Source organism: Alligator sinensis, unplaced genomic scaffold (genome assembly GCF_000455745.1).
Source record: "Alligator sinensis unplaced genomic scaffold, ASM45574v1 scaffold519_1, whole genome shotgun sequence".
Taxonomy (NCBI): domain Eukaryota; kingdom Metazoa; phylum Chordata; order Crocodylia; family Alligatoridae; genus Alligator; species Alligator sinensis.
Window position 1 is genome coordinate 1,900,677 of NW_005842187.1, and position 24,872 is coordinate 1,925,548.

The 24,872-nt window shown below is 43.1% G+C and overlaps 1 protein-coding gene across 1 annotated transcript in view; it reads right to left on the minus strand.

The window, feature by feature from the left end:
* The window catches only part of PAPPA (pappalysin 1), a 224,573-nt gene that overhangs the window by 184,780 nt on the left and 14,921 nt on the right, over positions 1 to 24,872 (minus strand). The window contains exon 2 of the mRNA XM_006026275.3: positions 6,680 to 7,748. Coding sequence (XP_006026337.2) covers positions 6,680 to 7,748 — 1,069 coding nt within the window. The remainder of the gene's footprint in view (positions 1 to 6,679; positions 7,749 to 24,872) is intronic.

The window sequence follows — 24,872 nt, forward strand, 5'->3', positions numbered from 1 at the left end:
CAGCGGGGTGCGTCAAGTATGGAATTTCAGCCTTCCCTCTGAATTTCCTGGCTTTGGGGAGCTTATTAGATGACTGTGCCCTTAACATTTTAAGTATTATGGATGGCATGGAGTTCCCCCAATGCTGCTTCCACTGACCTTTCTGATTGCCCATTTATCTAGCTGTCCATCTATTACTAATGAACCTGGAACCACTTCCTTAGTAGCCTATGTTGATCTAAGGTGTTGAAAGCAGATGCAAGCTAGGTATGTTCAGCTGAGATTCATTAAGAAGTTGGGGACTCTAGCAAGCCAAACAAAAGCTTATAAGCTGCAAACCTGTTCAGAATAAAACGGAAAGAAAGGACTTAAAAAAATCTCATGCGGAGCAAGAATCCTGAGTTTTCCACAGCTGTGTATAAGCTCTCTGATTCTGTTTCATCCAGTATAGCTCTTGTCACATTGGGTAACACTGATTTTGCTGGTGATAAGTTGGTCTAAACATCCCACAGCAGTAAGCCTGGGCCATAAACATCCCACTTCTCGCTGGATCTGGCCATAAATTATGAAAAATGATACTGTTATAAGCTTCATAAATTTTTATAACTGGTCTTTTATAAGCATGCATTATAAACACTGCAATGGGTCCATGGGGATAAAGACATCTCATAACAGCCCTGAAAAACCTGTCACAGGGCTTTGCGTTACAGTCCTTCAGGATAGCTCTGAAGGAGACATGGCACTTGGCTCCGTCCCAAAACCCACACACACCTTTAAGAGTTTTTATAGGGGTTTTTCTGGGTGCTGCTTTGACTTATGGCTTAGTGGGAAGATATCACATGCACTTTGAAACTGATCTCAACTAATAAATATGCAATTCTTCAGAGTTTCTGGAACAAGCTATTTTTTAAACCTCTGTTATCGTATATTCTCCTTCAGGCCTACTAGGCTCTATAATCCATCTCCCAATTCCTGACTTCCTCAGTCTCCTATGTTAGGGAGCATATCTAAATTATAACCTCTATCGCTTCCCATACTGCCCTGATTCTGGTATTGAAGTCTACCGGGTCAGTTCCTCAGTTTAGGTCAAAGACGGCAGCCTCATCCTGCCTGCTGCTCCATGTTCCTCTCTGCCCTTTCCTCCCTCTTCTTCCTTCCCTGTGTTTCTGCTTCCTTCCTATGGCCCATCTGCCTTCCCTGTCATGCTCTTTTCATTTAGCTAATCAGCTCTTCACTGAGCCCCTTCAAAAAATGCAAACCACAGCTCCAAACCCTGCTCAAACCTCCAACACTTCCACAATGAACAAAAGGAACCCTGGCAGGTATCACAACATTCACATGCTATCCTCCATCTCTCCGTTCCCTCCACTTGTGTGTTGTTTCCCCTTTCCACATGCCTTTCTGCCATATCTTCAGGCTACAGGCTCTTTGTGACAGGCACTACTGCTCTCTTTTTGTACCGGGCCTTGCACAGAGGGGGCCTGCATTTGGTTAGTCTCCAGGCACCACCCTTAAAAATGTACAGCACAGAATGCAGCAGTTAAATGCTGGTGCAGATATCTATAGTCGGGTGATCCTCCTGTGGCTGCTTCTGCTGGCAACACAGTTAATTAAGATGGAAATAAGCAAGCTCATCTCATGCAAAGTTACAAGCAACTGCTGTTTGTTGAAAGCTGCCTTTGGGCATTCACACTCATGGGCTTGGTGTCCCCGGCACTGAGTTCACAGAACTTCTAGCAAAGCCGATTTGGGGTTGCATGAACACTATGAATAGAAATAGCCCATACTTTGCATCACCCCTTCTCCCGCATGCATTACAAACAGCCTACTGAATTTAACATAGTTGGCTCAAATTAAAACAGAACGTCCTCCTGATTTCTGGTGTGTGAAGGTATGTTGCACCTGCAAGTCTGTGGGAAAGAGATGAGCTGATTAACATGGAAGTCCCTAGAGACAAATTTTGTGTGAAGACAGGCAAACCCCCTATACTGTGTGTGACAGCATAAGATAGGCTTATTAGCAGGGTCCATAATTCACTCATCTTCCAAGCTGAGGCAATAGCTATAAAGAATGTGGTTATATTATGTATGGCAGATAATTCTAGATGTGATCTCCAAGGGGATCAAATGGGGATCTTAGGAGATTTGCTAGTACTAAAGGACAAATCCCACAAGGGAGCAAACTCCTTTACAGAGGGAAAAGGGTTGGCAAAGCCTTCAGATAATGCCTGGCATCAGTGCTCCGTATCCCAAGAACAAAGGAAAAAGGATTTGCAGTGCTCAGTGTTTCTCAGTTATCCAGTATATTGCTGTGTAGTCTGGATCCATCCTTGAGTTTCAAGCTCCTGAGACATAGCCAGAGAACTGTGTAGTGCCTAATGCTGTTGGACCGCGAAGGGTGAAAGAAATTCCTGCTATTCTCTCTCCTTGTTTGCTTCTCCCTTTAAAGATGTCTTGTAAAAATGTCTCTGGCGGGAGATGAGAGGTGAAAGAAGGTGGTGGTGCAAAGAGTAACTCTACAGTGTAGCCTTGATATAATGTCTCCTGTCTGCAGCAGTGTGATGGGATTTCACACCAAGATTTGTATAACTGCACATCCTGGTAAAGAAAGGGAGTTTTGGAGGAGGCAGTAGAAACGTAGAATTGGCAAAGCACTAGCTTTGACTTTCATGTCAAACGACATCTGAGAAACATCCCTCAAGAGCTTGTATCCAGACTAGTAAGGCTCCTTCCCTATTTTCCTTGCTGTTTGGCAGAGAGGACAGGAAAGGAGGTCTGCAGAGAGTTTCAATACAGTACATAAGCATAAGTGGATGTTTATAAGGCAAATCTCTGGTATCAGTCATGTCTGACAACTTTCCAACTTCAGTGGCAGCAGATTGTATGAGAACATGAGAGACCGAAGTTGTTCTGGTAGCTTTCAAATTCCAGAATTTCATCTGCCATTTAACTGAACAGAGTTTTACCATCAAGGGGAAGATTTTCTATCTGCCCACAGCGGTTCATGATGAAGCCTGACGTGCAAAGCCATGATTGTATGTGAGCAGTGATTCCAGTGACCACGATCTTTGCACAGAAGTGTGATATGACATTATTTTTTCCCCTCAGCTAGATCCTTTGAGTGAAATGGAACCAGAGATGGGTGCCATGACCTCCCCACAAGGAGTCACTCACCCCACCTGCTAAGCAGTGACATGCATGCCCAAAGATACAAGGAATATATCTTTCAGACAACTGCATTTATTCTGTTTCCTTTCTCTAGCCATAGGGGTAACCTTTGAACTAAACCAAATACTCAAAGCCTGTGATGGAACAGGGTACAGCCTGTCCCCTTGCTATGAAACTGCTGGAGAAGACTGTGTCCAGAAGGTTTTTTTGACTGGGGAAAGCAAAGCCTTATGTATGGATAGGAATACCCTGTCTTTGGTATATTTTGCAGAACATTTGACACTACATTACCCCTTGGTACATCTACCACCAGTATGACAACATCATTATGAGAGTCCTGCATCATTGTGCCTGCTGGTACCCGCAAGCACTCACTATGGAATCCTGGCCCCTCGGTGCAGGAGATGTTGGCAGTAGTTCCCGAAAGGAAGGACAGAGAAGCAATGGTAGTGGTAGCACTGGTGCTGAAATCAACACCAGTAAAAAGAGTGTTTAACAGGGCCAGTAACTGAAAGGGCAATTCTGCAGGACCTGAGCACTTTGTCCACAAGGGCAGGAAGAGACTGCAAGGAGCCTTTTTATGGAGCTATTTGTGTGGTAGATCTATGAGTGAAGTCAAGTGTTGTCAAGAAGTATCTTCAGTATTTCTTGAAACAAGAACCATAAATACAATTGTACAAGGTCCTGGAAGGAATGTGTGAAGTGTGATAGGACCAATAACAGACTATCTTGTTCATAGCTTGAAGAGTGGCCAGTGGGAATCATTTTATAGTGGATCAAAAGGTGCTGGAGGCAGTTTCTATATCTCAGCCACATATCCAGGATGCCAGGGTACTGTATGGTGGCTTCCCAGAATAGGTGACATTGGGAACATATAAGGAGCTTGAATCTGTGAAATCTGGAGGCCACACATTGCTGAGGAAGACGGAGAAGCCAAGACCTCTTCATCTTTCCTCTTCTTATTTGAGGTCCAATCAGAGTATGAGCTCTTTTCCCCCAGCTTCTTGTGTGATTGAGCTTTGACAGAGGAAATTCCTGGGAGTGAATCACATAGAAGACAATGAGATGTCTTCAGCAATGGAGAGTAAGGCCTGCATCAGAGGGGCGTGAGGATTCAATGCATGTCCAAAGTGGCTGGAGGTGTGCAACAGGTGTGATCAGTGCCAAGTTAATCACTGACTTTGAAACACTGAACTGAGGGCAATGCTAAGGCCAGAGATGGGGTTTGAAGATCCACACCCATTCTATCAGTGAGGGCTTTGGTGCCAAGCTGGTGATTGCAAACCTCTGTTGTTGGCCTGAAGAGCTAACATGGAGGCATATGACTTAAAAGCTTCATTTATCAATGATGCCTGTAGCCCTACCTGCTATTATTGACATGTTCTGACCGAGGCACACTGAACAGCAAACATGTTTCTCAGATTACAGAGAAAAAACAGACTTTTTAAAGTCTTCCTTGGCCTCTGTGCTAGCCATTGATGTCAGTGTTGCAACCTCAGGCCAGCCCCGAGACCAAATTTATTTTCTGTTATTTTGGATGATAAAAGACAAACAATTCCATTAGTTTACAGGCTTGAGGGATGATGGGTGTCTGGCAGATCCAACTGGGAGAAGCTCCTAATGTTCACCACTATGGAGGAGGATCTCAGACAGCTGAAAGCAGTGTCCTGTTACCTACTTATGGATGTCAAAGTCACTAGGGAGCAGTCACACAGATCAAACAGACATGGCTTGGGTAGAGGTTGCATGGGCTCAATCTCATAGGGTGCCCAATTCACAAGTGGGAATGTAGCCCAAAGGCCCCTTATGAGGAATATACAGTTGCTTAGGAAAAACCAACAGCTTGTAGATGTAACTGCAGAGTTAGCAAATGAAATCACGGGCTTTAGCTTGCACAAGTACATTTTGCCAACAAAACCTAGGCATTGAGTTCAGAAAATAAATGTTTGTATATGTTAAGATAGTAATAAAAAGCCAGTTTTATAAGATTTTAAAAGGCTTTCCTAGTTGTGTTGTATTTAAAAGGTCTGTGTATATGATATGGCCAACAGCATAGATGTTGAAACACTATCAGGTTACAAATAATATTTTGCTAAACCATATTTTAGCTCATTATTACTAACACCTTGAGTTTTGAGAACTGAAGATTTATTAACACATCCGATTTCAATTTTGCCTTTGATGTTTGCTCAGTTGCTTTTCTTGTCCACTCCTCAATGAAAACAGACTGGTCACTTTCCCTTTTTGATATTTTTGATAATGGGTTTTTAACCAAGGTCCTCACCTGGTTAATATGCACACAATTTTGACCTAAGCTGTGATGGGATATTTGTTCTATGTTTCTTAATTCAATGGATGTTTTTAAAAAATTGGATGCACATTTTCTCCTTCTAGTTGTATAAATCTAGGAGACAAGTTCCCTTGACAGTGTCACTTTAAAATGCCTTTCTTATAAAAATAGTAACACGCTTGACTATACAATCTAGATGATCCTGTAGCTGCTGACATTTTCCTTCATAACCAGCCCTGTTGTTGATGATGATACAGGATATTCTAAAACACTGACTTCCGCCCCCTTCTCCAATCCTTTGAGGTGCAATGTGGAGCCCTAACAAGGTGTGCAAAGGATAGGATCTTAGCAGTAATTTCTGTGTTATGTGGGTCTTAATCATACTGCCATGATTATTTCACAGAATGGCAGGGGATCTTCTGTGATGTACAGTATTCAGTATCCACTTCTCACACTTGCACTGATATAAAACGAGGTATCAGACTGATGTAACTAATTTGAGAAATGGGTTCTTAGTACAGAATAATAGTTTATATCTATATCTTAAGCCAAAGATCTCAGCTTGCTTTACAAGCTTAAATAACTACCTTTCATAGATCTCCTCTCAGGAACAGATGTGGCATCTTTCAGATGCGTCAACAGAGGTACAGAAGAGTTAAGTTAGCAGCCCAAAGTCTAGAATAGCACCTAGGAATCCCGACAGTCTGTCCCCTTCTCGCTATAACCACAGCGTGATATTCCCTCCATAAGTACATACAGAAATCTAAATTATTATAGCATTGAGGGGCCTTGAATAAACTGTCTACCCTTTAAGAAGTCTTGGTTGAGGTCTGCCTGAGAATATTTAAATCTCTCTCTCTCACCTCAGGTGCTCTTCCCTCATGCCACATGACCTTTTTATGGTTTCAGGTCCTACACTCTGGGGGCTTGAGCTAAAATCGGCTATGTAACACTATAAAATACAGTTTATAATCTACCACTTACGGGTTTTCCCAAGTTGCCTGTTTGAATCTAATGCAGTTTGAAGGGAAAGGAAATTTAGATTCAGTGGCAAGTCAGTATTGAAGACTTCGCTCTCACTGAATGTATTTGAGTGCAATTACCCAAGGGGGGAAAAGAAAAAAAAAAAAAGCAGAAGAGAACCAACAACTCAAGGGGGATGGACAGCTAGCAGACCTGTCCATATTCAGTCTATTGTTCACTAGTACTATTATAAACACCTCAATTTTAAGAAGTTTCCTACCTGTAAGGAGAATAGGGGTCAAAACATGTCTTGGTGACATCAGTTATCTCCGGGTTACAGCACTCCCCATCATCAAAGCTGTATCTTTCATAGTTACAATCCATGTCACACACCCCATTTTGCTTCTTCTTGTTGAACAGAGCGTGACGCACATGCCGGCAATCCCCTCCATCATACCCAGTCAGGGTGTGATTGCACTCAGGGTCACAGTTTTCATCTCCAATCTTGCTGATGTCACAATTGGCTAGGATGAGCCGGTGGCGAAGTGAGGAGTTCTTCACCTCCAGCACCTCCAGCTCCCAGGTAATATTGTAGTGGCTGAAGGCCTCGTTCAGGTGCTGATGCTGAAACTCAATCTGCTCACGGCTGACCGTGGGATTTTGGTGCTTGTCATCGTAGAGGTTCACTACCCGGTAACGTACCACCTTGTTGCGGCGGAAGCTTGGGAGCTTGTTGTAGCTGGCAATCACGTCCACGTTGTCACAGACTGTCTGTCCACAGAGAGGAGGATCCAAGCTGGTATCCAGCAAGTAGCTATGGTGATAGCTGAACATAATCTGAGGACTGCTGCCATCTTTCATAGGAGACCAGGTGCTTTTCACATTCAGTAAACTGTCTTGAAGAACTAGCTGAGGTAGAGGGGTGCCTTGTCCATGAATAGCCTGGCCCATGTCCCACAAGATCGCCTGCTGAGATTGGGCTGTCCTCCAAAAGCTGAAGTGCTCTATGTAACCCCGATAGTTCTGGTTTAGGGCATTTCCTCCAATCATGAGCACCTTGCACTTCAAGGTCAGAAGGCTGAAGATGCTGCCCACCTGCTCCCCGCTTGTAGCCACCTGGGCACCATTCACATAGAGTTTCATCAGGCGCCCATCATAGGTGGCAGCCAGGTGCACCCACTGATTAGGGAGGTAGCTGCGATGTGCGGCAATGGTGGTAACTTTGCGAGCACGGTCTGTCTTCAGCGAGAAGAAATAGCGGGGGTCTCTATTGCCCTGGTCACTGATGGTGTTTATCCCCAGGACCCATCCTCGGTCACGAGAGGTGTAAGAACATTTGTCATATAGTCCTATGTGCCCCCAAAAAAGAAATATAAATAAATAAGAGTTGCAGAACAGGCTATTTAACGTATTTATTTTTTAATTAATAACATGTATATATAAATATGTATATTAAGAAGGTTGAAGTAGACTAGCCATGTCAAACCATCTGATGAGCAGGTGGCTATAGAAGAGGACTTAGTATCAAAGGCTAAGGGTTGCCAAAGGCATGTCATATGAATCAATGCAGCTCCCTTTCTGTGGCCAAAGACCAGAATTGTTTTGCAATCCCGCAGTGGCAGAGTGGAAGTGCATTCTCCTTATATGTATTTGAGCCATAAATTTGACGTCACTTGTTTAAACCAAGCGGAGTTTCAAGATATGTCCTTAATTACTAATTCTCTCTCCCTCTCTGCCTATGCACATACCCCATATTCCTTAAATCTTTGTTCAAAAATTCTAGCAGGAGAAAAATCTCTCATTTAATTCTAGCACAGCCTGCAAAATTATGCATGGCTAGGATTCTCATCGAAGCCCAGACCAAGTGGAATGTGTGTGCCTTACTCCTTCAGGCTGTTTGTAAAATCTCTCCCCATGAACATTGGTGAGAAAAATATATGCACACTTACACTGGAGTCACTGTATTACAGTCATAGTAATGCTCTACAAGGTGATTATCTGTATGCTCAAAGAAGAGTATCCATTCGCTGCCCACAACAGAAATATATGCTAATCACGTCTTGTATACAGTATAGGTCTATACCTCAAGAGTGGCATAACTAGGGATGGTGATAAGGACAACTCCCCTGGGCTCTGACTTGGGGAGAGGGAGGGGGAGGCACAAAAAATGGCTGCTGTTGGCAGCTGCATATTTGCAATCATGAACCAGAAGTTGCTGCTTCCGCTTTGCCCTGGGTACCTGCCTGCACCCCTACACTGCTGTAGGCAGTTACATGTCTACTGCACCCTGACTTGTATGCAAATAAAAAGCTCAATTTTAGAACATATGGGGAAATGAAAGAGAGATAGAAATGAAAAGCGAACTCCAAGGAATGAAACAGGCCCTTTTCCCAAAGACTCGGGGAACTATCTCCTTCCACTGTGGGTCAGAGAGCTCTGGAGGTTAGAGGTCTAGAGAGAGTGAGCTCCTTTCCAAATTGGGACAGGTGAGAACTGGGTGGGACATGTGGGGTCCTCCTTTCAGATCTTAATGGCTAGGATTCACAAAACAAGGAATATAGGTGGACACACCTTGATCAGGGTGGAGTGGGGGAAGTGTTAAGGACTTCAATACCAAATAGCATTCTAGCACACATGCATATGAATAAGCCCTGTCCCACCCTCTGCTTCCAGATGTCTGACTGGAAATCTTAAATCTTTGATGGTTCAGTCTGTATTTAAAGACTAAATATCCCCTTACTTCACCCTTGCACCCTAACCTTCCCAGCACCACCACCAAACAGCATCTTTTGCTTCTAACGCGGAACAAGTTGCTCAACAGCCATCTGTTAACAATCACTCATTAACAGTGTGGTCTTGTCTAGTATCAACAGAGCAGAGGTTACAGGAGTGTTCAACTGTATTTTTTTTCCTCCCCCCTTCTGTCACCCACCTTCCCTCTCCCCCCTTCTCCTCCTTGCCCCCCTCCCAAAAAAAACCCCTCTGATGGGAAAGTCAAAAAATTGTACACAGGTCTTTTTTTTCTGCACTCTGTTATTTTGCTAGGGACTCTAAGCTCCCCCTTTTCCTGTTTCCTTTGGAAGAGAGATCTCTGGGTTAGGAAGGTAATGTGTTTATTCATCTGTAGGGCGCACTCAGTTCAAAATCTTTTCAAGATCAGCTTCAAGCTTACACTGATTCTTCTGATCACGAGAGAGAAAGAATGAGACCGGAGAGGGAAAACAAGCTGCTTTAAAAATGACATTTTCCAATCAGGCTGAGGTGGATGTTTACCTGGGAAATGAATGCTATCATACTGCCAGTGATGTTTTGGGTTAAGCTCTCCCTGGGTATTTCTTTGCAAAATGTACTTACTTTTAGAGGTATAAGAACGTACATTCTCTTTTGCATTTTTATAGATTTATGTTATCTCGAATATACTACGGTACCTTTATTCGTATGATAGGTAATATGGTACCTACTGTGGTGATGCATGCAGAGTACCAGAATGAACAAGGGGAAAAAGGAGGATAGGTCTCCTACAGGTAAGCTCTTGGGACTAAAAATGCAAAACTGAAATACCTTTATGCGAGTCCAAAGGAGCTCTCATGGATGAAAGTACAGAGCAACCTAAGGGTATGAGGGAGACCTAGGAAGTGTAGGGGTGCAGAGACAACTCCCACACAGTTTTAAGAGAGGCCTGAGGGTTAACAAGATGTGGTCAACTCTTGCTTATCATCAAATGCAAACTTTTGTTGATTTGAGGAATATTTAAGAAGCTGCATGTAATGGCAGGATATTCATACTATCCAAAGATGGAGACATAAAGATATATAAGAAAAACTATTCCTTAAGGGTAATTTAAAATGCCGTTGGATTCCTTCTTTTAGGGTTACATGACTGTTTCTAGAAGCTCAGGCTTTCTTTCTGACATGGAAAATTTTGAATAGCAAAAATGTGGGGTATCAGTCATGAGGAACTTTAGGTATAAATGGTACAACACCCCTCAAAATGACAGACATTTCAGAGGTATACAACATTGATCACCAACCTTTCCCTCGCAGTGAATCCCCCATAAGAAGCTCAGTAGCTTAAAGGGCTTCCAGAGTCTCTGATGGGCAGCTAGTTTCCTCTGTCTTGGGACAAGTTTCCAGGTCTGAAGTTCCCGGTCAGCCCTGCCATACCGACTGTCTCCAAATAAGTGACCTCAAGGCTTCCAGAGTCAAACTTTGAATGTTGTGTCCTAATCTGGGCTAAAGAAAAGTCTCTGAAAACTAAGAAGCGTACAGAATAGAAATTCAATTTCCATCCAGCTTGAAAAGCCATTCTTCTCTCTCTCTCTCATGCTGTAGGATGCTAGTGATTGACCTCAGCTGAATAAATGGAGCTGCTGGAAGAATACTACAGGGTAGTAGTGATCTCTGTCCTTCCTTTGTGCACTTTGGCTCTGATGTGATGCAATGTGGCTTGAGCTTGACTCAAACGCCTGCTATCAATTCAAGATTTATAGCGAGCCAAATGAGGACAAAAACAGTGACAATGGAAACACCCATAAAACAGCTACTGAAGGGAAGGAATTTAAGATTCTGATTCCTCATGCTTTTTTGGTTTAGGGCAAAGACCAGCAATAAAATCAAAAGAGTTTGTCACATACGGTATTCTTTTCTCCAGCTTTCATCGGTTGCAGGTACCCAACTGTTGTTACAAATGCTGCGAGGACGTGAGTGAAAAATAAAACTTAACATTTGTTTTTCCTACAGCAGGTACATACACACACATACACGCACACTCAAAGTGCATGATTTTCACACAAAAGGGCGTACAGAGTTCTGCAAGTTTCTGCTTGCATGCTACAGGTGAGATGAAACAGTCTGTGTTGCTAATGTAAGAGTCCTAAAATAGTTGTTTTTCCTCAAGCCCTGGATTAAGCAAGAATCTCAGCTTTCATTTAAAATGATGTTGCAGAACAATGTTCTAACCGGTGTCATTGGGGCAAAAACCCTAATTCATTTTAAGATGGATACTGTAAGGTTATGAACAAGGATTATATAATGCAATTTTCTGCAACAGTGAGAGGCTGGACTTGAAAACCCAGAGGGTCACTTCCAGTCCTAAGTTATATTATCTTCCAAATATAAATAAAGCTTAGAACTTATGCTTGTGGGGAATAGTTTGGAAACGTACGCCTTACAAGCTCAAATCCCAAAAGGCAAAGGAAAGCATAACAGTGCATTTATCATTTGTAGAAATCTCATTATGTTTAAGCTGGGCTCATGGTTTTATAGAACCTAAGCTATGACTGCTGTAATATATCTTTGCTAATCATAACAGGCCACCTGCAGGGCTTATGCACCCCTTAAAGCAAAGTGGGGCTTAAGGGTTTAGGGCAGACTGAAACAGTGCACCAGCCTTGTATACGCACTCTGCACAGGGCACAACTGAGCACTGTTAGTGTAGTATGGAGCACCGATGTGCGAACTTCTGCAAGATCACCTGAGGGGCATAAGACACTGCTGTAACTAAGCCCAAGATGCTGAGGTCACAGCAGAGGGTGATCATCAGGAATCGCTAGAGAAGCTGGGACACACATCTAGAGACTTTCACTATTAGAGTACTAAGCACTCTCCGTGGGCAGCATTTCAAAGTAGAGGAGCTAAAGTAGCCAAGCAAATTGTTGTAATCCACTTGCAGTTAATCAGGAACAAACTCCAGGCCTCCCCCTGTCACTTCAGCACTGTTTCTTGTGTCTTGCTAACTGCAACTTCCTAGTAATCATCTAAGCTGCACGATTATCCAAAATCTTTAATCAAAATAATTTTCCCATTTAACTGAGTAACAGGGCAACAGGGCTGATTGTGGCATTTGTGGGGGATGGGGAGGGGTATCAGTTTGATATGGATACTGTGTGCTACAGAGTTTGGGAAAGAAGAGGGCAAAATAATTCCCTGCACTTCTGAAAGTTGGCTGTGTCTGCTTTGCTGGGAGAACACAACCAGAGGTGACAGGACTCCGTTATGAAAGGGGAATTTAGGTCAACAATCAAAGCTGCAGTCAGGGGGCCCAAGAACAGGGAACTAAAGGTTGGGCTGGGTATTTTTTTTCCCCTAGCATGCTTTAATCGTTTAGTATCAAAGCTGCAGAGGAACGCTTGAAAGAGCAAATATTCTACAGGAACCTATAGAAAGCTTTTATCTGTCCAGAGGAAAATAATTAAAACAGACAGATTTGGGTTAAGTATCCCCATGTTCTATGCAATTGGATAAGTCAGGGAAGATCCACTGGATAAGCATCTCAAGTTCTGCACTGGTATGACACTGAACCCAATATAGTTTTGTGGAGGGAAAGAATAATCTCTCTTCCCTCTCTCTGCCTCTCCCTTCTCCCACAACAGTTAAATAATTCAAACTCCAAGGTACTTAAGGACACATTTCCATCTATACAGTTTCTGATACTGCTAAGAGGCCTTTAAGACTCTTCCAGGAGACAAGGAGCAACTCAGACAAACCACCTGGGAAATCATTCAGGTGAAGACATCATGCTCAGGTCCAGTAACAAGTAGTTATCATCTGCCGCCATCAATTTAGCTGAACTGAGATAGGATACTTCTCATTTACCTACCAGGCACTGGTATAGGATTTAGATCCAGGAAAGACAGACTTTTGCATACTTTCTTTTTGGACATGAGAGGCAAGATTTGCAGACTGGTTTACACATGAACTTCAGTGGAGCTATGCTGATTTACACCAGATGTTAATTTGATGTATGGTTCCCTGTGATACTGCAATCTTTAGATTATGAACCATATGGGCTAAGGACAGACATTACACATAAACCAGTTTAAGTGATCAGAAACTGGTTTAAACCTGTAACAGAACAGATGTTCAGTGCACATAAACCAGTTTGAAAATGGCTGAAACTGCTTTGAGATAGACCTGGTTGAATGTAGTATCAGACTTAACTGATTTGGGTCAAACCAGTTTATGCAATGTCTGTCCCAGACTCCTTGCTGGTTTAACTTAAATCAGACTCCCCTAGCATCCCGGCATGCTCTCTGGGTTGCGTGGGGCTCTCTGCTCCACAGCAGGGCTGGCCCCTCCCCTCTGCTCCCTGGCTGCAGCTTGACAGAGACTGCAGGGAACCGTGCCTTCCCCCCCGCACTCCCCTCCCGACTCCCTGCTAAACAGGGATTCCCTGGTCCCCTCTGCCTTACACAGACACCTCAAGATTGGCTAGCAGACCACATGCTGGCTACAGTCTGTGCTGTGGCAGATGGGACAAAGGCAGAATCAACCGGTAGTTGGTAATGTCCCTCTGTTGTTTTCTTAATGGGGTGATAAACACTGTGTTATCAATTCCCTGTTGGGCTGGTCAGAAGGGGTGGGGGAAACACATTCCTAATCAGAACGTCCTGCTGGAGCCTGGTCATGCCTCCCTCAGTTTAGCACTGTGGAAGGGAAGGGAGGGCTGCTCTAACGCCTTCCAGCTTCTAGCCTGAACCACTGCAGGCATGTGCCTGCATTTCTGGGATGTCTGTTCAGTTAGAAACTGATTCAGCCTAGCCAGGTTAGACTAACCTGCAAAGATTGAATCAATTCAGGGGGGTGGGGAGGATGCATTAATTAAAGGTGCCCAAGTGTCACATGTGTCAGCATCCCCATGCTTAAAAGTGGCAATGGGGCACCTTAAATTAAAGCTCATCAAATGACCTTTACTTTAAAGCACCCTACCACCATTTTTCAACACGGGAATGCTGATACATGTGACACTGGAGGCTGCTGGAGTGCATTAATTTCTGCACTCCAGCAGACTAGATTAATCGAGTCTTCTCTTACGCACCGGATTTACAGCACGTCACAGCAGCCTCGCTGCACATCTACAGGAGCCCACAGTGATCCTTACACTTGACATGATTCCTTGTAAAGTCCAAATGGGGAAGCAACAGAGGGCGTAGTTATAACAGTGATATGAATTTGCAGTTGTTGATTATGAACATTACATAAAGCTTTGGTTTCTGATAACCAGATTCTGTAGATTGTAGTATAGCAGCTTCTGGACAGTGCAGCCCCAATAATGTTAGCAATACCTCACTGAGCCTCCTTGTAACAATAACCTGCCATCTGTGCACAGCTGCATCCAGGAAACAGATCTGGTGGGGTAGGGTCAGTAAAATTACTGAATTACAAGGGATTGTGACAACTAAAGATGCAACAAGCATTGCAAAATATGATGGTACAGAAGCCTGTGCTTGAGTACTACCCTTTAGGGCACTTAAGCAGGATCATCCTTTACTGGGTATCCCCTTCAAAAGTCAGCGAAGATCCACCAGCTCCAGTAAAAACAGTATCAGTAAAAACAAATGTGAGTGAGGTTTGCTTCTTATCTAGATCTCCTCAAGCTTTTCTTAATAAAGCTGCAGAATCTTGTGGAAAAGCGTACTCAGTTAGTAAACTGTAACCATTTCTAATCCAGGTGCTTCAAAAACACAGTCAATCAATAAATAACCAACAGCTTCTGTAATTACTTTTTGGTATGTATTGATACAAAAATTAATATAAGGTAAATTTGGCAGTTAACCCCTCCCCTTTATCCATCCCTGCTGTAATTTCAAGTTCTTGCTCTAAGCTGAAGGGCATCCAAGAATTTCAAAGAAAAAAAAAAGCTTCAAAGAGGTTTAATATGTACAAAACAACATATTTTCCCAGGTCCTGTTCTTGGAAATGGCTGAACTTTTCTAGGTGAAATTAAAAAAGTCAGTCCAAGGCAGACACCCAGCAGGGAAATTTTCAACTCAAACAGTTAAAGTTCACAAACTTATGAGCAAATGAGCACAGGGTCATTTCATGGAAAGTGTCAGGCGACCTTAATAACAGGCAGCGCTACTTAACTATTAAGGGGTAGTCTTGCTAATACGATCATGAAATTGCAGGCTTTATCATAATTCATAGACAAGGGATCTGAATTAAAAGCATACAGGCGACCTTAATTTTGGCATTTTCTAAGGTTTGAGTGCTTGGGCTTTGCTGCCCTAAGTAACATTCTTTTAACATAGCTTTTCTGTGTCATAAGTGCAAAGGCTAAATCTTGAGGCCTTCCATCAGGTTTTACCCGGGCAAGATTTCAATGGGAGCTTGCCAGTGCAAGACCCACTTTTTGGCCTGCCATAACAGAGCAATGTTTGATATTTATGAAAGTGTGATATCCTATAAATACAGAACTTGAAAACAGAAGTCCTTCGAAATGCTCGCTGGCCAGGCTCACGTGGAGTGTAGCACCTGTTGATTTGGATGCCCATCCAACTAGTATCCAACTAGTAACTTCTACGCAAGTAAGAAAAACTGCTCAAAATTAAGTGAGAACAAGGTTTCTTAATGGATTTCTAGAACTTCCACCTTCCAGCCAGCCAAAGTGATTGAAAAAAATGACCACCTCCCACGGTGTTGGCATTTCTTCTTGTGGCGATCATATTGGGTGATGTGGTTATAATGGGTGAGCTCAGTCACATGGCAAAAAAAGAAAAAGCGATTTTAGAAAGAAGTCCATTATCCAGTTCTTTTTAATCTCAGAAGAGACAAGTTGGGAATGAGCGTGTTGGGCAAAGGCTCTCATCAGTTCCTCCTTCATCTCAATCAGTGTATAAAGCTACAGTATAAATACTCTATTTACTTTAAAGAATCCATTTCAAGGTATATGCATGAAAACACACACACACACACACACACAGGGGCAGGTACATACATACTGACAGAGAAGGACATATTTACAGACACCCAAGAAATATGCATGGAGGAAGTCGCCCACAAGCCTGTTGTATATTTACACGCGCACACACACATTCACACACATGTTTGGTGTCAAGCACATTATCTCGACTCCCACAACTCTTACCTCCCAGCAGAAACATCAACTAAACCTCAGAGTTCTACGGGAAAATAATATTTAGCCTTCTACCTGCTAACTCATCAGTGATGTGCATAGCTCTTCCCACTTTTGAGGGTTAAAATCAGGCAGCAACCACTTCAGAGAAGTTGTGAGGTAGCTCCCAGCACAAGCTAAATAATAAGTGATATTTCTGAGCAGCTTTATGGCCAGCTTTCCATGCTGCCTGAAACTGGGTCAAAAGAGGTCAGGGTACCTCAGAGTAGAGCCGACAGCCAGAGCATCTCAGGGGGAAATGTCTCAAAGGGATTAAGGGGCACATCTGTGTCATTGGACAAGTGCATACAATACCCATCAGCTGACCGGGACTTCAAAATGCCATTTAATTTCATAAGCTCAAATCAACTTCTGTGCCTGACTGAGCTCTGCAAGTAAATCAGCTGCAATCCTGGCCAAGCTAGTAGCTGGGTAGGAAAAGTGCCAGACATTTTGCCCTGTAGAATACTTGTGTTGGCCAGGAGTGCAGAATAACAAGGAGGTGTGTGTTTGTGTGGGGAGGGGGTGGGGTAGGGAGAAGGCAGAGTATGCAAGTGAGGTTGGCTGTAGCGCTGTCAAAATACACCGGAGAGAATGGGGGAAGGGGAACACAACTTGTTTTGCTCTTCAAAACTCCCTTGCTACTGACCTTTCCAACAGCTTGGAGGGCAGCGCTGGAACCAGCTGAGCGGTTAGTTGCTACTCCCAGCTGCAGAGGGGATAGCTTTTACACTGTGCACAATGGGAAGTGTGGGGGTAGGGCTGGAGAACAAAGAAGGGAGCACTAGCAGCACCTAAAAGTAATAGGAGCGGCACATAACCTTGCAACCTTTGCTAGGCCAGACAGATGGCTAAAGTCCCCAGTACCATTCTTCTACCCTCCCCTCCCCAACAGAAACCCCAAGATCAATACAACCCTGGGTACCAGCTCAGAAAACTGTAAAAATCATATCGATGTTACCTTCGATTCTTATTTGTAATGCAGGGGCATTTCTATGTGAAGTAGGCATGATGAACTCGGGCAGATTCTTGTCTGATGCAAATTTGTGTCCATCCAAAGGACTCAAAGGATTTACACAGATTTATATCAGATGAGGTTCTGCCCCTCTGGGAATCCACAACCCTAATCAGGAGTTACATCCTTTATTGCATTTTTCTCACAAGACTTCAACTTCTTTTCTATATGCTAGATGCTATGGAAACAATAAGGAAATATGCAGACTCTAAAAACAAACCTTTTAGGTCCAATGTGTACACAAGGACGCGCTAACTTCACCCTGCGGAGGAATTGGGATTATGTCTTTTCCTGCCGTCACTTTTGAAGTGCATCCTGTTCTTATCTAAGCGTGAGTATTTTGTGACTCAAATTCTCCTCTCCATACTCACTACCTCCAAACTCATACACCAAACCACAGAGATATTTCTGCTTTCTAGGAAATGTTCAGCTGCAAAAAAAACAAAACAAAAACAAACAAACTACCCCCCCCCCCCAACCAAACCCTCCCTCAAATGATCTGCTATAGCATGCATTCTTGATAGGATGCAGGCTCCATGCATTAACTTGGAAACATATAATTTAAGAGTTACATTTACAGCTCAGTCTTCTTAACCTAACTCTGTTTGTTGGGTGCAATTTTCTTCCTGCAAATACCGAGCCTGTACTTTTGTACACATAATGAACTGTAACCACAAATATGAAGAATCACCTGACTGCTTGATTTGCAAGCACAAATACCTAGAGGCCAAACCAAAAATCCTTCAGTTTGCAATTTAGTCCAGGTACAAAATACGTGCACAGACAAAACTGTACCTGTGAAACTGAAAACTCTTGCTGAAAAATTGGACCCTTAAATCTTAAAGGGCAAGATGTGATAGCGAGGTGCAAAAGGGTCAGGATTCTAGTTTGGTTTCCAGAAGCCTCCCCCCACATCAGATGCTTTTCAAAAGTAGCTGATCTTCTTGAGTCTGCAAAACTGGGAGTAAAATATAATGAGAACAAGCTTCCTTGGAAGTTTTTTTGGCAATTGTTGTATTTTAGTTGGGCAGCAGGAAATATCACGTGTCTAACCTTTTAAAAAATGTTTCAGCCCTTCCACCTCTGGTTGTATCTGAAACCAAAGAAATGAAGAGTAACAAAATAGTTTTAAAATGTGGATATTCTTCTCTATAGGGCTAAATCTGAATTTTAGGCAAAAATTCTTATTTTATCTGAACCATCTCCAACTGGAGACCTTTCAGGACTCGAATTACCTTCATTAGGTCTTTGCTCCATTTTGGGAGGCCTGCAACTTCCATGAAGTCATTTGAACAGGTTAGTTCAGCATTGAGTGAGCGTGCCATACTGGACCACCATTGTATCCCAACACTTTGAGACAGACCACCCAGCAAGGAGCTGACAACCAAAAGTGTTACCATCCATTGTTAAAACTTCAGCATTTTCTTCTTTATTTGCAGAGGATACCTGATGAGCTAACCTAGCATCTTCAGTGCTCTTAAGGTTCCAGCTTCTGAAAGGAGATCCCAGAATCACTCCCTGGAGGATAAGCTCCTGGGGTGAAATCCTGTCTTCAGTAAAGGCAAAGCCAGGTTTATCATCAAGAAGACTAGGATATCACGCTTGGTTATTATACTGCCTTGAGACACATACACTGCTCTGCTTTTCTACAGGGAGTGTCTAGAGCACTCTGCAGTTGAACAACCCGTGCTTGCCAGTATATGGAGCTCCCTTTGCTAATGTGCCAATGCATAGTCGGACTCTGACCCTGACAGCCCCTGCTGCGACTCGGGTGGACTGAATTATTAGTGCACCGTCAGGGAGGATCAAGGTAAAAGCTGACTAAGGAAGAAAATTAGATTGTAAGCTTGCAAAATAGTTTTCTTCGAGACTTGTTATATTACCTGAGCCTCACAGCTTTGGTTTTCATGTGTGCTTGAGTTGGCTGAGAGAGACAACATATGAAACTGCCATGAAGCTTTGTGGGATGTGTGAATGCCTGGTGAGAAGGATTACTTATCACCCTATCACACACAGGCACATACCCACAAAACAACTATTTCCATTCTTAAAAATATAAATTGTGGTAGGCAGAAAGCATGAATTAACTTACCAGTTACCGGCACAACCCTGGGGGAGGGGAGGAAGCACAAGCCCCTCTCCCCAAAACCAGGCTGCTGCTGCAGTTGGCCAGCCACATCTCTGCCACGGTCTCATTACACCCCTGTATTTGTCTCCCTCTCTCCGAAATCTGCATCTGGGAAACTTATGCAAGATCTCTCAGCGTTACTGAATTTCAGTCTCCCAGAAGATGATGTTTCTGTGTTGTTCTTATGGAACTAGCCCATTTCATTGTTCACAGACAGAATTCCCTTTAGGAAGTCAGAAAGGTCCAGTGGCCAAAGCACTAGGCTGAGATTTAGGACACTGGGTTTCTAGTTTTGTCACTGACCTGTTGCGCATCACGGGCAAGTCTGTCTACTTCCCTGTGCCTTTGTTTCCCCTCCCACCATTTATTTCCACATATACACCTCTTTTCAAGGGGCCGTTATAAAATAAACAAAACCAAAACCAAGAAAACTTTCCAGGGCTAGCTTGGGTCTCTGGCAAATCACTAAGACAAAACAAGGGCAACACTGATACAGAAACAATGCCTGCCTATCTAAACCTGGAAGCGCTCACAAACACATGCCACACATCAGCAGACTTGCAGCGGACTATGCCACCACAAAAGCTGGCTCTATAGTCTCCAAACCTATGTGATATCTCAAATGTGAATATCGGCAAACATCTGGTGAAGTGCTATTGAAGACAGAGCTGTTAAATATTTTAAAAAAAACTATTAAAGGAAAGAAGTTGTAACTGCCTTTTTGCTGTGCGCTCCTGTATAGTTACCAATGGAAGAGCTGTACGTTATACACAGCACTCTTTCTCAAAGTTACAAGGCTAGGAATGCTTGAGTCCCTGAACCCACCTATTTAGTTTGATGCACAGTCCCACACACAGTTCAGCACACACATGGGACCTGCCCATGTGAAGGGGGCACCATATCTCCCAGGATCTACAGGAAAATGCTAGTATCCTATTATCTTCTTTTTACAGATGGGAATACTGAATAGAGGACCAAATAATGTGCTTCTGTAGATCATATGCAATTACAGTGGCCAAGGGAATTTTGCAAGGTAGCGACCAAAAGCAGAAACTATGCCACGGGACCAAAGTCACTGACAAGACCCAGGAACAGAATATAGAAGTCCTGACTCCCAGGCCTTTGCTTTAGCCACTAAACCTCAGTGTCGACTACTAAAAAGGGTGGTTTGTTGATTACGCCATTTGTGGGCCAGTATATTTTTGCAGTACCACCTGTAAAACACCAGAGTTATCTTACAGTAGATATTAGCACCTGTGATTTCATGTTTCCTTCCAGGCCATTGATAACAAATGTTAATGCAGGACCAAGAAGCGACTCCAAGCAGTCTGCATTGTGTGAAATGCAAAGGGACACTGCAGGCATGTCTACATGAGACATTTACTGCACAGTTGACTAATTAGCTGCAAAGTAAACATTTGGCATCTACATGTGCTCCCCTATTAGGCTGGAGTAAACTAATTTCTCCACAGCAGGAAAGTACTTGTAAATACAAGTAAATACTTGTAAATGCAAATACTATGCTGCTGCTAAGTAAAAAAAACTCCATGGTAGCACATGTGTGTATGCTGGAGGGTCTGGCTGGGGCATGAGGGTGCTTCAGTGCTGGGGGTGCTTGTTGGCTAGCCCCATGCTGAAGCTCCCTTGTACCCCAGCCAGCCCCTCCACAGCATGTTGAGCTCCGGGAGCAGCCCCGGGCTGGCAGGCTGACCCTTGGGACTCCCTGTTAGCTGGGGCTGCTCCAACTGGGCTCTACATGCTGTGCATGAATCAACTCCAGAGCTTATTGCTCCGGAGTTAATTGCTCCCAAAAGCATGTTCAAATGCTGCACTCAGGAGCAATAAACTCTGGAGCAGTACGTTCCACAGCTTATTCATGTACCATAATTGGACATATAGACACACCCTGCTTGTATCATTCTGTTAAGTCAACAGTTCTGCTTCTCAACATGGGGAAACAATGACTGTGAAGGAAACATATGCATGCCTGCAGAAGAGGCAAGAGAATCACTCAAGAGAGAAAAGATGGGAGAAATAGATTAGGATGCCATGTGACAAAATATACTTCTACCTTTCTGCCTCGTGCTCTCTGCCATGTGAATTCTTTTGATACAGCAGCTAAGGGGACCATTCTACACTGAAAAAGACCTTGGCAAAAGGAACCATTTCTGGTATTTTATAATGATATTTGCCATGTACTTACATAATCTCAGGTTCAAAGCACTGTACAGATGTTGACTACTAATATTCACAGCCATGTGGGAATAGATAGAGACATTTTGTTACCCCCAAGTAACAGATGGGGAAACAAACAGAAAGTTAGAGTGACTTGGCCAAAGCCAATTCAAAGTCAGGGTTAAAACTCAAGATATCCCTCTATCCCAGTGCTTCTCAAACTATCTGATGTGACAGACCAGCAATTTTTTTTCCAGTGGGCCAGGGACTGGTGCCTGGTTCAGCCGGTGGCAGCAACTTCATGTAACTGCACTACACAAATGTGCGACCGGCTGTTTCTTTCTCTTTCCACACCTCGCACGACGTGACGTCACCTGGAGTGTTGGAATGTATGAACTGTGGCACTATGACATATCAATGTTATGCTTCTGAAAATATATTTCTTTCTTTCCTGGCAACTCGCTGCGGACCGGCACCGGTCCGCGGACCACCACTTTGAGAAGCACTGCTCTATGCAACATGGGGCTCATTCCTCCAGACCTTGCTGCCAAGGGAATAAGGAATAATAATGACAGAGAGTTTACTTTTCTTGTCCAGAGCAGTTTTGATACTTCCCTACAAATATCTCTTTCTTTCTCTGTCAAGTGCATCTAAATTATTACTGAGGAAAACCACTATCCTACTTCCCAAATCCATCAGCAAGATGCACACTTCTCTCTTTTGCCATTGCAATTTCCTTCTTTCCCTTTCTTCAGACACAATCCTGTTGCTAAGCCTTTCTACAGTGATATTTCCATGAAGCAGTGTGCCTCTTTGGGCTTATTCTGCCACCCAATGCTTGATAAGTACCTGGCCTGTGCCATTTTTGTACAAACGAGATTGTAGGCTCTTTTGTGCAGACACTATGTTCTGTGCACACTGATGTCACTTAATAAATAACATTATGACTTACCTAGGTTCAAGATAAGAATCAATGACTGCAGTCTGTGCGGTGTGAGGAATTACTGAAGTTTAGACATGAGCACAAACTGCAAAGCTTGGATAGAGATTTAAACTTCCCTAAATTTGGCTCATAGGCATCTAGGATTTCATTGTGATACAGTACAAAGATGAAATATTGCAAAGTTTGTATTTGTATCTTGGATTCAGGGGTGTTCTTCAGCTCCATCTTTTGTTTCCTTCCAATCTCTCGCTAACGAGGAACCATTTTTTCCCAAATGATTCCTACACAATGACTCCTATAAATCACTGTTTCTTTTGCACTTTTTGAAAGTCTCAGACCACAGACGCTGTTGGAAATGCTGTTTGCCACATAATTGACTGATGATTTCCCAGTGACAGAAGATGTACATTGAGCCTCACTCCCCTCCATACTTGAAATGAGATGACGAATATAAACTGTTTGCCTGACTATATCATGTACAGCAAGATGACCACATGCAATTTGACTCTTTCCAAGTCCAAATAAGTCTCGGAGATAAACACTAAACTTTTTTATTAATTCAGAACCCTTCAAAAGACAAATATCCTGAGATTCACCTAGAACATTTGGAGGAAGCTTTACCAGTAGAAACTGAGTTCACTTCTCCAAATGTGTCTTCTCCAGGGTAAAGATATATTGTGGCAATTTGCTGGCCTCAAGCTTCATTTCCATAGGAAGTACTTTGGCTTACAGCACCCAGAAGAACTGAGCAAGCTTGTCCTGTCTGTAATGTAAAATGTCTGGCTCTGAAACATCATGTCTGGTTTTGTTCCTTCTGAATGAAGTCAGTTGAGACAACTTTGGAAAGATTCATATGGACAGGGCCATTGATTACAGGCCAGAAATGACCAGTGAGAAAGACTGCTGTAAACTTCTTCCAGTGCATGAGACCTTTCAATCCTCTTTGAAGTCTTTCTCTTTCTGGGACCACAACATTCAGTTCATTTGTAGGTGGGAGAAGCTCTACACATGCGTCTATACGCAACTTCACTGATAGTTAATCTTGTCTTCTGTTGGTGTGTTTTCATCCACAGCTTGACATAAAGAACAAAACCAAGCACTTTTCCAGATCAAACAGGTACTTTGCAGCAGGTGTGGGATTAAGTCATGCGAAATGAACTTTCATAATATGGCTCAGAGATGTTGTAATACATTTCTAGCACTGTTTTGAAATGTCTGTTACTCATACTGTGGCAGAAATTAGCAATGGAAAATGGTCTTGTTCAACCTCCAAGGAACATAGAGCAAGGATGTTCTCTGGAGTGTATTATTCAGTGTTTTGTCTTGTTATCCTAGCTTTAAATTATTCAAGTAATGCAGCTTCCATCACTCCACATGGGAAACTATTCCAACATGTTTGTATATGCTGATCAAATTTAATTGCTGTTCCACTTCTATAACATCCTTTCAAATTTTACTATCTACATTTTTATACAACATCCTCCACACCAACCATATTTCAAGGTATTAAATTAACAAAATAACATTTCCAAAGGTCAGACACTCAGATTATGGCTTTCATAGCACCCATTATTTAGCTCACCCTCTCTTGCTTTTCAAATGTACTTCTACTCAAAGTGGGCTCTTTGGGGTGTCTAGGGGGATATGCATATCTTTAATTTTGAAATTATAGTGACACATGTCAGCTGTCCATTGAATTTGTCTTATCTGTGTGCCACCACCACAATTATGAGCAGCTGTGCCTCTACCCCCCTTCACACTTTCCTTTTACTTTCTTTTTTTACATGCTAACTTTCCTACACACTTTCCCAAGTCTATAGATGCCATGAAGTCAGGTTGCCCTGAAGAGTGGCGCTGTCCTCAGCAACTCTACCTTCTGTCCAAATCTGGGTAGGACCCACCGTGGAGTGTTCCCTCCATCCCAAAGCAATATGGGAAAGTCACTTGAATTTAGCCCTACAGCAACTGTCTCCTGCATGAACTCCAGCAGACAGTTACGTGCCTTAATTACTCTGTCTCCTATTTAGAGACAAAGAGTTCAGTAAGGAAGGCACAACCAACTTGAGCAAACATGTCTTTAAGTTACTTATGATCTGCCTAGATTCTGTTGACTCTGATGACTGATGGCTGCTGTGGTCTCAGGGACATATTAAATCAGTCCCAGGTCGTTTTATGAGAGCCTCCCTGTGGTTGCCTATGCACTGTTCTGCAGCCCACAATTGCTGTGATACTGAATGCTACAGCTATTACCCCTTCACCGCTACTTCTTCCACATTGCTGAGGGGGGAGTGTAGGGCCACATGTACAAGTCCTGCAAACCT